At 36.7% G+C, this 18,640-nt stretch overlaps 1 protein-coding gene across 7 annotated transcripts in view; it reads right to left on the bottom strand.

The window, feature by feature from the left end:
- Positions 1-18,640, bottom strand: part of LCLAT1 (lysocardiolipin acyltransferase 1) — a 201,969-nt gene that overhangs the window by 77,352 nt on the left and 105,977 nt on the right. For 6 of the 7 annotated variants that reach the window (XM_058426479.1, XM_032172608.2, XM_058426476.1 and 3 more), the window contains one exon: positions 549-695. In XM_058426479.1, the coding sequence (XP_058282462.1) occupies positions 549-695 (147 nt within the window). Of the gene's footprint in view, positions 1-548; positions 696-10,149; positions 10,237-18,640 lie in introns of those variants that run through there. The other variant, XM_032172609.2, reaches the window with a different exon arrangement.

Below are 18,640 nucleotides of genomic sequence, written 5' to 3'. Positions count from 1 at the left end.
TGAGGAAGACGCTGAGGAGTAGGAAGGGTCTAAAGGATAAATAAATACCTTAGAAGAGGATAAGAGAATATAAACAACAGGTAGGGGAGGATAAACATTACCTAAAACATGATTTTAAAATTACACTTACATAAAGATAAAAGCCTGATATTTTAAAATATATTCTGAGGCTTAAAATATAAAGTTCAAAGATGGCAAGTATGAATAATATGACCTCTTGGAGTTGCCTACTATAAATTCAATGGGCTAGAAACCAAGAGTTCTGAGTCCTGACATGCTATTGATTAACTGAGTGACCTTAGGGATGAGCCATTAATTCTTTTGTTTTGTTTTGTTGAGATGAAGTCTCGCTATGTAGCTCAGGCTGGTCTCACACTCCTGGACTCAATCCATCTTCCAGTCTCAGCCTCCTGAGTAGCTAGGATTCCAGGCATGGACCACCACACCTGGAAGAGCCCTTATTCTTGTTGGTGTTCAGTTACTTCATCTGAGAAATGAGAAGTTTAGACTACATGATTTCTAACTTTCCCAAACCCAGGCTACCTTACCTGTGAGATCAGTCCCTTCTGGGAATATGAGGAGTTGAAGTGGTTCATGAATATCACAAAAGTAATCAATCATGTCTTCAAAATGGCTCTTGTCATCCTTCCATTTCCTATGAATGAAGATATAGGCAGCAGCCTGCATGGCCCAACCTAGAATCAATTTAACAATAAAATTTACCTATAATTTTATGGCCAATATCCACATATTATTGAATACAATATTTCAGTTTTCTGGTTTTACTATAAATTATTTATTATCATAAACATTTCATGATATACCATAAATTCAGCACTGATCTTGGGTTAAATAACTAACATATATGTAAGAGAATATCCTAAAAGAGATTTGGTAATCCTGAGGTTTGCAAAATTCTCAAAATTATCTTTTCAAGCGAAAACTAGCTATTAAAATATTAAGGAAAGAATTTTTCCTTAGTATTTATCACTAACTTATCCAAAATTTTAACAATCCTAACTAAACAGACATTGTAACCAAGATATCTACAGGAGATAAAAGAATGTGTGCTGACAGCTTACAGAGCAGTAAACAAAAGACTGTCGTCAAGTATATAAGCATTCTCTTTAATATTTCCCTTCTGATACTACTCAAGTCTCTAAATCCAACTGCTATTTTCAATGTTAGCCACTTTCTATGTCATTGAAAAGGGAAATTGTGCAATGGTACTAAACACATTAATCAGAGTGTACACTGTGACTACATTCCTCTTCTCTAGGGCAAATCACCTTTGCTCTTTGAAGATGGAGCCCTAGATGTGCCATGTTTTAGATGACCAGCCATCTCCCCCGGCCACAATGACCAGTACTACTACAGTAGATACCTAACTGAGTCAGTCAATCCAATAGTCTGTCCAATAGCCCACAAAGTATGAAGAGCTTGGACAAACACAGTAAATACCTAAGCCAACCAAATGTTCCCCCTCAGAAATTTCACCTAGGACCACAGAGAAACCAGACAAGTTGGTAGGATACATCAAATGGACAGACCAAAGAGCAGAGAGGCTGAGGCAGGATAAAAATAGCATACAAGAGGCTGCGTGCGGTGGCTCATGCCTGTAATCCCAGCACTTTGGAGGCTGAGGCGAGTGAATCACCTGAGGTCAGGAGTTTGAGACCAGCCTGGCCAACATGGTGAAACTCTATCTCTACTAAAAATACAAAAAATTAGCCAGGTGTGGTGGCAGGTGCCTGTAATCCCAGCTACTCAGGAGGCTGTGGCAGGAGAATCGCTTGAACCTGGGAGGCAGAGGTTGCAGTAAGCTGAGATTGCACCACTGTACTCCAGCCTGGGCAACAAGAGTGAAACTCCATCTCAAAATGAATAAATAAAAGCATATGAGAGTGAAGGGCAAAAGCCCCCTAAAGCTGACTATGATTCATAACAAAAGACAGTTTTAATCTCCACAAGTCCTAGCCGTCTAAGGATCCACCTCTTGGATATCCATGAGAATCCACCTCTCTTCCTGCCATGCAGGAATAGAGGAATAATAAACTCTTATTATTTCAGCTGGCAGTTCCTTGCAAACAAAGAACGCAACTAAGACAACAGCTATCATCATTTGGTAAATACAGCAGTACCCTGAGAATACACATACATAATCATTAAATTATTTACCAGTGATTAAATACACACGTAGCCGGGCATGGTGGCTCATGCCTGTAATCCCAGCACTTTGGGAGGCCGAGGCTATGGATCACCTGAGGTCAGGAGTTCAAGACCAGCCTGGCCAACATGATAAAACCCCATCTCTACAAAAATACAAAAATTAGCCAGGCATGATGGCGGCTGCCTATAATCCCAGCTACTCGGGAGGCTGAGCGGGGAGAACTGCTTGAACCTGGGAGGCAGAGGTTGCAGTGAGCTGAGATCGTACCATTGCACTCCAGCCACACAACAACATAGTTTGGCAATGGAGCAAGACTCCGTGTCAAAATAAATAATACACACACACACACACACACACACACCCCACACTTTATTTGGCCTGGGTAAGTCCAAACTAGAATACTGTATTTTGCATATATAAATAAGCATGTACAAAAAAATTCACTTCAATGTATAGGTCTTGCTGATAAGCATCCCGTTACTAGTCACTATAATGTCAGTCTCATCCACCAATATTGGACATGACCCCACACTGCCCACTCCTACACATCTGTCCTTCATCTGAGGACACACAGGCCCACAGAGCAGTGTGTGTAAGTAGTATAGCTCTGGAGTGAAACCACTACAAGCCAGCTGTTCACCCTTCAGACCCAAATATAAAATGAGCACAATGCAACAGTATTTACCTGAGGGGGATTGATGAGAGAAGCAAATAAAATTATTTAGCACAGAGTGTTCAACGGGTAGCTATTATTGTTATAATTAACAGGTTACAATAATATCAAGAATATTACATCAAGGATTGTAAAATGTAACAAAAGAGTTCCTATTCACAACAGCAAAACCAAAATGTGCAGAAATAAACCTAATTAACTTGCAAGAGCCACATGAAAACAATTACTTAACTAGAAAGAGATGGAGAGATTATACAATGTTTTTGAACTCAACCAGTGATGCCAATGATCTCCAGCGAAAATTTCAATAGCATGAGGGTGTGTGAGAATTTGGCTGACAAAGCCAAAAATTAAATAAAGCTATAGATTATCTATAATAATAAAAAGGTGAGAATATTCAAGATAACTTTGCAATAGAATAAGCAGGAAAGACATGAACCATTAAACAAGTGTATTATGAAGCAACAATGATTAAATCAAAAGTACACCTGCAAAAATAGGTGAATAGAAATGAATGCAAGACTTAGATAAAAGTCCTTGAATATGTTAAGGATTTGGTATATAATAATGACAGAATTTCAGATAAGTGGGTAATGACTGAGTTGGTGTTTTTTAAACATTTTTATAGAGGTATAACTTACAGTGAAGTGTGCAGACAGTAAGTATACATAGGTATAGAGCTTAATAAATTGTCACATATGCACATATGCCTGGCTATCACCCAATTAAGATATTGAACATTTCTAAAATACTCAAATGCTTCCATATGTCCCATTCCCAGTCAATACTTCACCTCCCAAAAGAAAACCAACACTCCAACTTCTAACACCACAAATCATATAAGTAGAATCACACAGTATATATTATGTATTTTGCTTCTTATGCTCAATATTTTGTCTATGAGATTCATCTATGTTGTGTGGCAGTATTTTCTTCTTTGCAATGCCAGTGTCGATATAATTGCTGGTGTCAATTACATAAATATACTACTGTAGACCAATATACAGTTTATTTATACTTCTTATGAAGATTCCTTGTCTATTAGGAATAAAGTTAATACAGATAATCTTGTACCTGTCTTTCATTGAACATGAGCACCCAATTCTGTAGAGTAGATAACCAGCAGTGAAACTGCTGCCTCATAGGGTTTATGTCTGTTCAGCTTCAGTAGACAGCACCAGTTCTTCAAAGTGATTATACCAACTGACGCTCCCACTGGAAATGTATGATCGTTCCGATTGCTCTATCTATATTTTCCCCAGCACTTAATCTTAGAAGTTCTTTTCATTTTAGCCATTAGAATTCATGTGTAGTAGTTCTGATGCACATTTCCTATACTATAATGCTGAACACTTTTTTTTTTTTTTTTTTTTTTGAGACGAAGTCTCGCTCTGTCACCCAAGCTGGAGTGCAGTGGCGTGATCTCGGCTCACTGTAACCTCCGTCTCCTGGGTTCAAGCAATTCTCCAGCCTCAGCCTCCCGAGTAGCTGGGACTGCAGGCATGTGCCACCATGCCCGGCTAATTTTTGTATTTTTAGTAGAGACGGGGTTTTGCCATGTTGGACAGGCTGGTCTCAAACTCCTGACCCCAGGTGATCCACCTGCTTAGGCCTCCCAAAGTGCTGGCATAACAGGCATGAGCCACCACGCCTGGCCAAATGAGCACCTTTTCATATTCAAATTAATCGTTCAGATTTCTTCATTGTAAAGTACCTCTTCAAACCTTCTGTTTATTTTTTTAATTGATTTGTCTTTTTCTTAGTTTTTAGGATATAAAGTCCATCAGGTATAAACACAGACACACAGACACATATACAGAATATAAATATATAATCTTCTCCACGTACTTGCTGTTTTCTGTGTCCCGCTTAAGGAATCTCTGCCTATCCCAAACTCAATAGGACATTATTCCATGTGTTCTTCTATTAGCTTTACTGTTTTAACTTTCACTAGTTTATGACTGATCCATTTCAAATGAATTTTTGTGGATTATGTGAAGCAGAGGTTAAAATTGTTTGTTTTCTGAATGGATATTCAATTGACCAGTGGCAATTATTTAAAAGGCCAAGAGATTATTAATTTAAATAAAACATTTTAAAAGCATTATAAAAGAAATACATGTACTGTAAAAAAAAAACAAAGTCAAATAATACAAATTTAAGTAGACTAAAACATAAAAATACTCCTTTATCACCACTTCCCTCAATCCTACTCTACCAGTCATAATCTCTTATTTGTAATCATGATTAAAAATTTGATGTGGGCAGGGCACAGTGGCTCATGCCTGTAATCCCAGCACTTTGGGAGGCCGAGGTAGGGGGATCACCTGAGGTCAGGAGTTCGAGACCAGCCTGGCCAACATGGTGAAACCCCGTCTCTACTAAAAATATAAAAATTAGCTAGGCATGGTGGTGCATGCCTGTAATCCCAGCTTCTCAGGAGGCTGAGGCAGGAGAATCGCTTGAACCTGGGAGGCAGAGGTTGCAGTGAGCCGAGATTGTGCCATTGCACTCCAGGCTGGGCGACAAAAGTGAAACTTCGCCTCAAAAAAAAAAAAAAATTGATGTGAATTTTTCCACTCCTTGAAAATTTGTTACATATATGATTGGTGCTTTTAAAAAACATGTTAGTTCCAGTTAAGACTGGTCATATACACACACACACACACACACACACACACACACACACAGATCATACCTTCTACACTGTCCTACAATGTGTTTATTTCACTGACCATGTCTATACATAGGGAATTACTTCATTTTATAAATAACTGCATTGTATTCTCTAACAGCAATTCTCAAACCAGTTTTCTCTTTTTAATTTTCCAAACTTGTATGAACTGAGTTTTGTGAAATACAGTGAGTTAGTAGAAAAATAATCTCACACATGGATGTTGTAACAATGTCACATTATTATAAGAGTTTCTAGGCCAGGCGTGGTGGCTCACGCCTGTAATCCCAGCACTTTGCGAGGCCGAGGCAGGCAGATCACGTGAGGTTGGGAGTTCGAGACCAGCCTGACCAATATGGAGAAACCCCGTCTCTACTAAAAATACAAAATGAGCCGGGCGTGGTGGGGCATGCCTGTAATCCCAGCTATTTGGGAGGCTGAGGCAGGAGATCACTTGAACCCAGGAGGCGGAGGTTGCAGTGAGCCGAGATCGTGCCACTGCACTCCAGCCTGGGCAACAAGAGCGAAACTGCGTCTCAAAAAAAAAAAAAAAAAAAAAGACTTACTAAATACTTACTCTATTTCTGTTCTTATCTTATTGTGGAATATTAACAGTTTGCTGACTGGTATTGTTATACAAATCATACTTTAACAGCACTGCTCTATAGTAGAGATACACCCTGATTATCTAATACCCTGTTATCATTTAGGCTACACCCTGAGAATTTCTTGTCTTTATGATAAAAGTTTATGCTGTTCACATTTATTGGGTTTTTTTTTTCTTTTCGTGATATCTCATTTTATGTTTCCTGTTTGTTATACTCCCTTGTGGTTTTTTTGCTCCCCCTACCCTGGTCCATTTTTCTCCCATTTTCTGTCTTAATTGAAATTAATTTCCTTTGTTCCCTCCCTTTGTTCTCTAATGTGGAAAGGAGCAAGCTATAGCCCATGGACCAAATCCACTCTGCTGAATGTCTCTGTATATATGGCCCACAAGAAGAATGTTTTATGATATGAAAAAATTACATGAAATTAAAATTTCAGTGTTTATTTATAAATAAGGTTTTACTGGCACTCAGCCATACTCATTTGTTTATGTATATTACCTATGGCTGCTTCACTGTTACAATGACAGAGGAAATAGGTACAACAGAGATAGTATGGACCACAACCTAAAATATTTATTACCTAGTCCCTTACAGAAATAGTTTGTTGCCGGTCACAGTGGCTCACGCCTATAATCCCAGCACTTTGGGAGGCTGAGACGGGCGGATCACAAGGTCAGGAGATCGAGACCATCCTGGCTAACACGGTGAAACCCCGTCTCTATCGCCCCAGCTATTCAGGAGGCTGAGGCAGGAGAATGGCGTGAAACCAGGAGGCGGAGCTTGCCGTGAGCCCAGATCGTGCCACTGCACTCCAGCCTGGGCAACAGAGCGAGACTCCATCTCAAAAGAAAAAAAAAGAAATAGTTTGTTGACCCCTATTGTAGTGGTTTGGAAATTGTATACCCCATTTTCTTCTTTTAGAATTCGCCCTTAAAATTTTTTCATCCTTCCATTTTTGACAAATGTATTTAAACATCTAATTCTATCAACATTGGGTTAATAAATAATAACCCCCAAACAAAAAAGCATGCCCTCAATTCTATCACTAATTAAATAAAAAGAGTTTAGTTTACATTTAAATTTCTTAAAATAGTAATAGTATTAAAAAGGATATGCTTTCCTCTTGCCTTTCTTACAAGATCTGTAGAAATCACCCAACAGTTGCAAAAAATACTATTTTACTGCAACAGCAATTATATAATAATTACTGTAAGTATTATTATAACCAACATATTCCTTAAACTTGACAGAAACATTTATCATTATTTAGATTTGACCATAAGTTTGCGGGCTTCTTTGCTCATCATTTCTTCTTGTTGCCTACGTCTTTCTGTTAGTTCTCCTCAAAATAATTTCTTTTAAAAAATGTTTGAGTCTTTGCATTCCTGAAATGTATTTGTTTTGTTTTCAATTTTAGAGGCTAGTTTGGCTAAAAACAGCATTTTGCGGTTCCAAATCGTTTTCCACTGAGAATATCAAAGCTATTTTCTGTAGTTTTCTATCATTGAATATGGCTAGTAAGAAATCTAGCTATACAAATTTGTACAGATAACTAAGTTTTCCTAATCGGATAATTTATTTCTTTCCTCTGGAAGCTTTTACTTCTCTTCACCCATAGTTTTATAGAAATTCATCAGTGTTAGTCTAGGTATGGAACTTTTTTCATTAATTCTGCTCAGCAGTTGATAAACTCTTCCAATATTTGAATCTTTCTTTAATATAAAAAACATTCCTTCCATTTAAGAAAATATATATTTTTTTCTCTTCATTCATATTTTCAGCTGGAAGTTCTGTTAGATGTTAAAACTTCTGGATCTCTCCTCTCATACTTTTCATTTCTTTGCCATTTGACAACTTTAAGGATAATCCCTTGGCTTGATCATCTAACTAATCTGTCATCTACACCTGTTCTACTAATTTAGTTTATTTCAAAAATCATCTTTTTTTTTTTTTGAGACATAGTCTCGCTCTGTCGCCCAGGCTGGAGTACAGTGGTGTAATCTCAGCTCACTGCAAGCTCCGCCTCCCGGGTTCAGGCCATTCTCTGCCTCAGCCTCTCCGAGGAGCTGGGACTACAGGCGCCTGCCACCATGCCCGGCTAATTTTTTGTATTTTTAGTAGAGACGGGGTTTCACCGTGGTTTCACCGTGGTCTCGATCTCCTGACCTCGGGATCCGCCCGCCTCGGCCTCCCAAAGTGCTGGGATTACAAGCGTGAGCCACTGCGCCTGGCCAAAAATCATATTCTTAATCTTCAAGATTTGCAAATGGTCTTTTTCATAGCAGCCATTTTTAGGAACAAATTGTGTAATTATAATAAAAAGGTTTACTGTGTGCTTACTATATGTCCAATATTGTTCCAAGCGTTTTTCATTAATTCAATTAATTCTCAAGACAACCTTATGAATTAAGTAAAATTATTATCCCTATTTTATGGATGAGGAAACTGAGAGACATGAGGGCTAAAGACATGGTAAGTGGTAAAACCAGATTTTAAACACAGGCAGTCTAACACCAGACTTGATATTTTTAAATCACTATACTAAACAGCCTCTCTGCATAGATACTTGAATCTTTCCACAGGTATTAATTACAAACAGTTTATATTCTCCTCAGAGAATTATTTATTCGTCAAAGATTAGATTTTCCATTTCTTAGTACTAGATACTGTTTAACATTTTCCTTAAATGTTTACTAATTCTGCAGAGTCTCATATTTGTAAAGGATGTTCTAGACTGAACAATACTGACAGGTCGAATGTATTTCTGCATTGCAAGTGAGAATGCCTCTTGCTCCCCATGTGGGATGGAAGTGGTAGCAATATTCATGAGGTTTTGCTATAAAACCTTTCTAATATTTTGTTATATATCTTCTAGAAACTCCAAGCCAATGTTTCTAAATCTTTTTTACTTCCTTTAGCTTCAATGTTTTTCTTTTTTTCCCCATAAAAAAATCACAGGAATACCTGGCAAGGGTTTTGGGTTTTTTTCCATTTCATTGTCATCAACGCAAATTGTATCCATGTTTAAAGTGTTACTCAGATTTTTCTTAACGTTAAGATCCTCAAAAAACACATTTTTATGACATTTCATATTTCTATGAGCTAATGATAGTGCAACCTGTATCTTTAAAATTAGTGTATATAATTTGTCTTTTTCATACTTTTCCACTGCAGGATATTCTGTCTTTAACCTGAATTTCTCAGACGACGGCTGGGAGTCTGGCAGGTTTATAAAGATAGAATCTATATATACTGGCATAGCTCCACTACCACTATCTTCTTTCTAAAACTTCATTTACGTTATCAGCATTGCCTTCTCAAAGCAGTTGTAAGTAATCCCTCGGCATACTCTATTGTCCAAACCTATCTCATCATTTTAGAACCTAGTTTTGACTTACATTCCGTTTTACCAAGTTTTAGAGTTGCCTAGGGGGAGAAAAAAATAACCATTTACTTGAATGTGTATTTTGGCACTATGCATTCTTAATAAAAAGTAAGCCTTTTCACAACTTTTTTTTTCATTTCAGTGTAGATGAATATAGTTAACGGAGTAATGAAAACATCAGCACTACTCACCTAATGCCCTAATAATTGAATCTCAACAATAGGGTAAAATTTATCACTGTTGTCCTCGTAGTAACTCAATATGGCATCTACTATGGCACTATAGATATGACACCAGAAGCAAAAAGCAAGGCGGAAAAAAGACAACTGCTCCTTCAACATTATTTTCAATCCTGAATAAAGGATGTGGATGCAACCACGGAAATGCTACCCACAGGCTTCTATTAAATGAGAATGAACAATAGGAACAGATGCAAATTTTATATAAACTTTTATCACAAAGATCATAAGAAAACACTGTATTTACTGAGTGTGGATCTGTCCATAATTAATAGTAGTTATACAAATAAATCACGGAGTTAAGTAACAAGTAGTTATATTTTTCAGAATTTCAACTTTTATTAGGGTGCTAAATGCTGGATAGATAAAGTTAAGGAAGATCTATCTTTTCTGAACTCACATTACAAACTGGGTAATGCTCTCCACATCCCTCTTCTAAGATGATTAATTTCCACGAAGGCTTTTAAAAACTCTGATGACAGGTAATTTTATGACATTTTTGCAGCAACAATCCTGTTGTAGTATGCCTGTATCATTAGGTTTCAAATGTGACTGTGCTGAAAACACAAGATAGAAATCAAAGTATAAAATATCAGCAAGTAATAACTACATAATATTCTAACAAACTTAATTCTAAATATAATTTCAAACTTGAAATACCAAAAAGTGGAGAAAAATGGAGAAACCACTTGTACTACAAATTTCACTAGACTCCACAAACATAATCATATATACATGCAGACAGTAAAAATTCTTGCTTCACACTGAGGCTTCTTGGTCGTGTTACAATTTTGGGGTTCATGTTAACATTGAGAGAGACCAAACTCATCTTTCATATTATATGAGATTGGAAATTTGACCAATTTTCTAAATGAGCTATTATCTGAGATATTTCTTCCTGTTGCAAAACTGATTCCTAAGTACATTCCTAGCTTTGCACACTGAGAGGACCTATAATCAAAGACATCCCAGTAGCAATTAACATATGGTAGGCAGAATAATCATCCCCCAAAAGATGTCCACATCTTAATTCCTGAAACTGTGAATGCACCGTGTTACATAGCTAAGGGGAATTAAGATTGCTAAGCAGACGAATTTAAGGTAGTGAGATTAGCCTAGATTATTCTGGTGGGCCCACTGTAATCATAAGTGTCATTAAAGGTGGGAGAGAAACCCCATAAATATATACCTACTATGTACCTATGAAAATTAAAAATAAATTTTTTTTAAGTGGAAGAGGGAGGCACAAGATGACTTAGTACTGATGTGAGAAGGACTCAACCAGGCAATACTGGCTTTGAAGATGTAAGAAGGGGCCACAAGCCAAGGAATGCAGGCATCCATTAGAAGCTAGAAAAGGCTAGGAAACAGATCCCATACCAATCCTACAGAAAGAAACCAGTCCTGCCAATGCCTTGATTTCAGCCCAGTAGAACCCACATCAAACCTCTAAAACTGTTATATAATAAATTTGTGTCCTTTAAACCACTCTATATTTGTAGTATAAGCAGCAACAGGAAACTCATAAAGAGCACAGTAAGTGCCTAGATTTTAGTTTCTCACATCATTCTTCAAAAAAAAGGGGGGGTCTAGGGCTCCTCAGAGAAATGCCGAGTCTAGGGATGGGGCAAGGAAAAATACAAGATGAACCTGGAGAATTTAAAGTGCCAAAAAAATAAGTGGTTAAAAGAAAAAAGATGGTAGTATGTCAAAAGGACATAAGAGCCAACCTTCAGGAACTCCCAGGCTGGGCACAGTGGTTCATGCCTATAATCTCAGCACTTTGGGAAGCCAAGGCAGGAGGATGGCTTGAGCCCAGGAGTTCAAGACCAACCTGGGCAACATAGCGAGACCCCCCACTTCTCTACAAAAAAAAAAAGTTGTTGTCTTTTTAAATTTATTTTAAATTAGCCAGGCAAGGTGGCATGTACCTATAGTCCCAGCTATTAAGGAGACTGAGGCGGAAGGATTGCTTGAGCCCAGGAGATCAAGGATGCAGTGAGCTGTGAACGCACCACCGCACACCAACCTGGATGACAGAGCAAGACCCTGTCTGAAGAAAAGAAAACTCCCAATGGCCAAAGCTGGCCATTACTTTCAGCAGCAAAATAATGACAGTACCAGATTATAATCTAAAAAATAAAATAAATATCAGTGAGTCCATATTGATATAATTAAATTACTAATTAAATAAATGGGGAGTAGGGGCAAATTTTTTCCACAGAAGTATGAATAATATATATAAATACTCTGCACTCCAGGAGGTGGAGCTTCATTCCTTTCCCTCAACAGCCAGCCTTTGAGTGTGGGCTGTGCTTAGTGGATTGAGTATGTAAATGTAAAGGGGAAAATAGCATCTTTGCCGTAAAGAAACCTGACAGATACCACCTTAACTAAGTGATTAAGATTAACATCACTAGTGATAAGTCATGCTGATATCATGAACCTCTGATATGAGAAGGGTACTCCACCTCTGCAGTATTCTTCCCCCAAGCCTACATACAGCTCTAGTCTAATCATGAGAAAACATCAGACAAACTCAAACTGAGGAACATTCTACAAAATGTCCAACCAGTACTTTTCAAAGGCACCATGAAAAGCAAGAAAAGACTATCACAAAATGAAGGAAGACTACGAAGATACAATGACTAAAAAGCAAGGTGGTATTCTCAATTGGATCCTAGAACCACAAAAGGACATTAGTGGAAAAACTGGTGAAGTCTGAATAAAGTCCATTGTTAATAGTATTGTACCAAAATTAACCTCTTGTTTTGACAGATATACCATATAAGACGTTAACATCAGAGAAGCTGGGTGAAAAAGATAGGAAAATTCTCTGTACTGTTATTACAAATTTTCAATAAATCTAAAATGATTCCATATAAAAAGTTTACTTTAGAACATCTATTTGTTGATGTAAACTTCTGTTTGACTAAAAAAATACACAAATAATGGCCATTTTCCATTCAAAATCAAGACCTAAATAATCTTACTTGGAATTCGCTTACTATACCATATTACTTGGTTGCAATAATTGAAGATTATCAGTAATAGCATTTCCAAAGATACAGTTTTGACATTATTTTCATTGTGGAAGAACATTTTTAATTCTTGGCTACATAATATGTCCCTGCCTGGTATTCATTACACAACAGTGTAACACTCAGAAACATCTGACTTCAAGCATAAGGAAAATATTTTCTGTAAGATTTGTTATAAGAAATAAATGGGGAAAAGCCATATTTTTTTAAATGACATATATAATAAATACAGCAGCTAATTCATTTTTCCCCCAGGTCTTACAATGTTGCCTTTCTCTTTTAAAACATCTGCACAATTTACAGATACTTAGCCCCAAGACAAAGAACAACTGAAGGCACGGAAGTCAAATTATCTATTAAAGTTACCAACTATGAGATACAGAGGGTTCATCTTGCATATCTTTTCTATTATTACTGCAAAGTACCATTTCAAAGTTGGTTCAAAACTGATTATTATATGATTTATTTCATTTGTGCTTTTCCACCAAATACAAAGCAGATTCAAAACCCTAAAGCTCCCTCCAAATTCTGTATTTCTTTCTACTGAAGTTACCGTTATAAAAGCATATCTTTTAGATAATTTTAGAATGTAATTATTAATTTAAGCAAAGGAATTCCTCAATTTTCAGCAGACCTGAGAGTACTAAAAGTACTAGAGGTGAAATTCGCTTCCTAGCTCACATCTGGGGTATCTAGCAGCCTAACGCAATGTAAATTTGCTGAGGTATTAGAAATAGTACACATCAACAGGATATCCAATTTAGGTAACCAATTGCATTAATGTCAGTAAGTGATTGATTAGATAAACTTAAAGCTCCCAGCCATTTCTCCTGGCTAAAGAAACTGTCAACTTCACACAGCTCAGGGCTTGAGCTCTGTTCAGAAGTCAGCTAACACATTCAAAACAAAAGCTTCATTTAAGTTACTTAGATTTCAATGCCATCCTAAAAAATTACTTAGTTCTCAATGTCATTCTAGAAAGAAGGGTAATCCTGGTAAACTGCCTGGCAGATGATTTAAATGAATTGAACCTTTCTTTTCTTCCCAATGGAAGAAAGCGAAGACTAAGCTCTAATTTTTTATCTTGCCCAAATTCCTTTCTAAGGGATCTAGGGAGTCATGCCCTACAAACCATAAATTCTCATCACATGAGCTTTGTTTAACCCTGTATATTGTGACTTACTTTCCAGTCTTACTCAGGCATAACAAGGGAAAAAATTAAAATGTTTTACGCCAAAATATATTACCTTGCCATACTTTGAAATTGCCTTGCAAAGTCTTTTGTGGGAAAAATCCACATTCTATAGAGAATCCCCTTCTCCCTTTGTTTTCCTTCCTTTCTTTTTTTTTTTTTTTTTTTTTTTTGGTTTTTTTTTTTGTTTGTTTGTTTTCCTTCCTTTCTTTCCAGATCTAGGAGACAATCAACTAAGAGCCAGGCACCCTTTTAAATCCGATAAGAAACATTTTACAACCTGCTCTCTCTCTCTGAAGTTTGCTACCTGAGAGATTCCTCTACACAAAAAAACTTGGTCTCCGCAATCCTTTACCTTAACTAACCTAAACAATCCTTTCCATTAATCCCAGGTCTTCACATAAACTCGGCCAATTGTAAACCAGTAAATGTTTAAATTTACCTATAGCCTGGAAGCCCCTGCTTTAAGTTGTCCCGCCTTTCTGAACCAAACCAATGTATTTCTTAAATGTATTTGATTGATGTCCCGTGGCTCCCTAAAATATATAAACCCAAGCTGTACCCCGACCACTTTGGGCACATGTTCTCAGGATTTCTTGAGGGCTGTGTTACGGGCCACGGTCAATCACATTTGGCTCAGAATAAATCTCTTCAAATATTTTATAGAGTTGGACTCTTTTCGTCAACAAAAGTATATCCCCACTACTTACCACCTTCCCAGCCATGCATCAAAACTCAGCTCGACCAAGCAATGCTTCCAACCAAAACTACAAAATCAACAATTACCAAAACTTATGTTTCAAATACCAGTAGAATTGCTAAAATGAAATAATTTGTTATATATCTACAAATAAGCAGAGATGTATGTGTGTCTTCCAGGCAACAGAACTAAAATATGTTTAATATATTCTACTTTATTTGATGGTTTTCATAAAAATTTTCATTCATGACTAGCATTAATAAATTTACTGAATGAGTAAATCAAACAATGGATACATTTCTTACGGCTTGGTGAAATAGGGGAAAGCAAGTTACATCAGTATGCTTTTGGCTATAAATAACAGAATACCAATCTAAAAGTCATATAAACAATTTGGGTTTATGCTTCTCACATAAAATAAAGTCTGGCCCCAATGCTAGTTCAGGAGCCAGGATCTCTCACTCTACTATGCTATCTCCCCCTCTTTGAGGGAATGTCTGCAAAAGTTCCAAGCCTGATGTGCTAACACAAAACTGTCCACAAGCAGAAAAGAGTGGCACTGGACCTTCATTGACTTCTTTCATCTTATTAAGGGGGAGTATCTTTCCTAGAGACTCCAACAGACTCCCATAAGACCCTTTGGTTAGACTGGCTCAAACAACCATCCCTGCTGACAGGAGGGTGAGAAAGCCAGTATCTGGTATTTTCAATCTCTGTCATAGGATGTGTGCATCACAGTGGTTCACTGTTAAGATTAGTAAAATACTACTTCTGGCCTTTAGTTATTAGGTAATATGTGGTATAACACAGGGGAAGAAGGCTGTTGTGAAGCTTTATATGATTAGTTAATAGGATACCATAATCTAATCAATGTAATAAAGAAGGCCAGGACATCAGAAAGTCTGCTGTGACAGTAATAGCTATAGCATAGTTAATAAGTAGCCAGGAATCCTTGACTAGAAGCCCTCTTTGAAGAAAGAGTCACAGGTGGAGCTTCAAACACACTAGCTGCGGAGATTCATTCCAGGAAGGCTCGAGCTGTTCTTACTTTTGGGTAATAAGGCACCTTTACCTAATGTAGGTAGCATAACTAATGCCTATGATTGTACTAAAGGAACTGGCAGGAGTGGAGTGTTACTGAGTCCTGTGGGGCGTCTTCTACAGTTTAGGAAGGGACAACTAGCATGTGAGTTTCTTGGCACAAAATCACCAATAAGATGAATCTACTCATCTTAATAGATTCATCAATAAGATGAATCCATTCATCTTATTCTTCTTGTTATGAAGAGGAGGGCAGCATGAAATTGTGTTGAATTAAAAAAAAGAACCCACCAAACTGGATAGAGTCAAAAATATTCATGACTTTGTTCTTTTTTTATACCAAAAAGCATTTTATTATTTTTATTATATACTTAAGGGGTACATGTGTAGATTTGTAAAACAGGTATACTACATGATGTTGAGGTTTGGATACTTAATAATTCCATTGCCTAAGTAGTGTACATCATACCTAAGCAGATTTTCAATGCTTGACTTTGTTCTAATTTTAGTGAATGTCTGTTTTAAGTAGGAGGAAGCTGGGTAAGAAAGGGGGAGTTTTCCTTCTCACAGGAGGTAAAGTTAGGCATTATAAATTTTAAATATGTCAAATAGACATCTATTCTTTGTGGTTAACATGCAGTAGTAAATAAAATTAAGGTGACTTCAATAAATGTAGTAATTTTTAAAACTGTGTTAGCAATGGCACATTTACACAAATTTATTGTAATGTTTATAAATACATCAATAAACTACAGATCAAACTGACAATCTGACCACATGAGTCTTTCCAATTCCCATATCACTGTACTGAACCACTTTCATGTTAACAGCAGCATGCATTATCATCATGTTCCTATAGTGTACTAAAAAGGTAAACAACACATTGTAACTGAGTTGTTTTTCTTCATGATCTTTAAAAAGAAAAATTCATACGTAAAAATATCAACAGCATGTAAAATAAAATTCTAATCATTTCATCAGATTTGACTAAAAAAATCATTTAATATTTTGGCAGTTTATATTCTGGGAGGCTGAACTTCTGAACAGCTTCCTATCCAGTTTCCATTATCCTCTGAAAGCAGACTGCTACAGGAACTTCTACGTATCCAATAACAGTCTTCGTATGTCTTGAAAAACTGAGAATGGCTGAAAGCATTCATCAGCGGCCATGCTGTTCCTGCTGGCTTCTCTCTGATCTCACTCTGAATTATCTAGATATATCACAATGTGTGCCTTTCCTAGTTTTCACCACTACGCTACATTGCAGAATGTAATGCTTTAGAATTCCAGAATTATATAACAATTTAATATGAAATCATGAGGTCATATCAGGAAAATTTCTGGCTTAATCCATGACTTGGCCAGGTTTTAAATCACTATCTCTTTAATATTACTCTCCTTTTCATGCTTTCTAAAAGGCTCAAACTCTTTTCTCACACTAGAGTGATTAATAATCCAGAGAAACCAAGAAGCCATGAGTTGGGTATGTACAATTGGCACATGCATTTCCTGGCACAAAATCACTAGGCAAATGGACTTTTTATGACAGTTTTAAGTTTAATATTTCATTTCACTAGTTAAGTGGTCATAAAATTGGCTAGAAGTAAAAATCTACATATGTACCACCATCAGAGACAGCTGAACTCTACGAAACATTTTTTCTTAAAATCTATTCTGTACATCTTAATAAATTCTAAACAGTTTAGTTAATTTAACAAAACTCTTTATAACTTGATCTGAAATCTAAATACTTATAATGATTTATTTCCTACCCTGTTACATAGGTCTGTTGCTTTTATACTTTAAGAAAAGAACTTTCTATTCTAAACTCTCATCCGTTTCCCAACCTGGCATTACAGATACAGTGTTTTCCTTTAGTCATTTGCACAAGAATTAAATAGACCAGATAATTATATTCTAAACATCTGGTAAGCAAACATTTATTTGAAAAAAAAATGTGCATAGCAATCTTAAATTCTCCCTAAAATTACACCAAATTGTCAACAAGCTAAAACTGGTATAGTCTCAAACAGTATATAGTTGACCACTACCAAGCATCCATTCTTTTCCCTATCATTTCCTCCAGCAAACTCCAACTTTAATTCCCTTTTTAACTCTCATTGGCAAACATGCTGTTTTGTTTGCTGCTTACACTTACACTTGGCTTAAATTACTCTGTATTTGTTTGCTTTCGAGGTTCTAAAATCTTTTTTTCTCCAATCCAAAATATGTTCCCATTAGTAGTTTGCATTTTCATGAAATCCTATCAAGCTTACAAATAGTTAAGAGCCTACAATGGGTAAGATACTCTGTAAATAGCTTATAACTCAGGAAGCAAAAGAAAATAAACAAATGGAAAAGTTAAGAATGAAATACTTAAATAGGGGCTCAAGATGAATTTTCCTCTTGTCTTGCAGAAGGACAGGTTTGGAATAATAAAAATGACTATACCAGTACAGAGTAGGAGAAATAAACACTCAGTGGTGAAGGAAAAAGATTATGGACCATAAGTCTAATGGATTTCTGTAAGGTAAGGGGTAGGAGGGTGTATCCACCTTCATAAACCAATATCCAAAGTGGGCCTCAGGATAAACAAGAATAATCCCTTAGGAATACCCACACATCAGGTATTCAAAGCTGATGGAAGTAACACACAGAGGGGAAGTTGAGAAGGACTCTAGCCCTACTGGGTATTTAAGGGTGGGACTAAAGGAAGGGAAGGATAATCCAAAGGACCAAGCGATCAGGAGCTCAGCTACAACCTGCAAGCTACTAACAGCATAATTGGACACAGAATATTTTTATATTTTGAGAAAAACTAGGATTTGGTAACTAATTGAAGAAAGAATGGGTCAGGGATGATTCCTGTATTGCATAAAGAGAAACTAAGTAATCTCTCAATTCTATGCCAATTCTA

This window comes from Hylobates moloch, unplaced genomic scaffold (genome assembly GCF_009828535.3).
Source record: "Hylobates moloch isolate HMO894 unplaced genomic scaffold, HMol_V3 SCAFFOLD_13, whole genome shotgun sequence".
NCBI lineage: Eukaryota > Metazoa > Chordata > Mammalia > Primates > Hylobatidae > Hylobates > Hylobates moloch.
The sequence above is the reverse complement of the archived record's forward strand: the minus strand, read 5'-3'. Positions and strand labels throughout refer to the sequence as shown.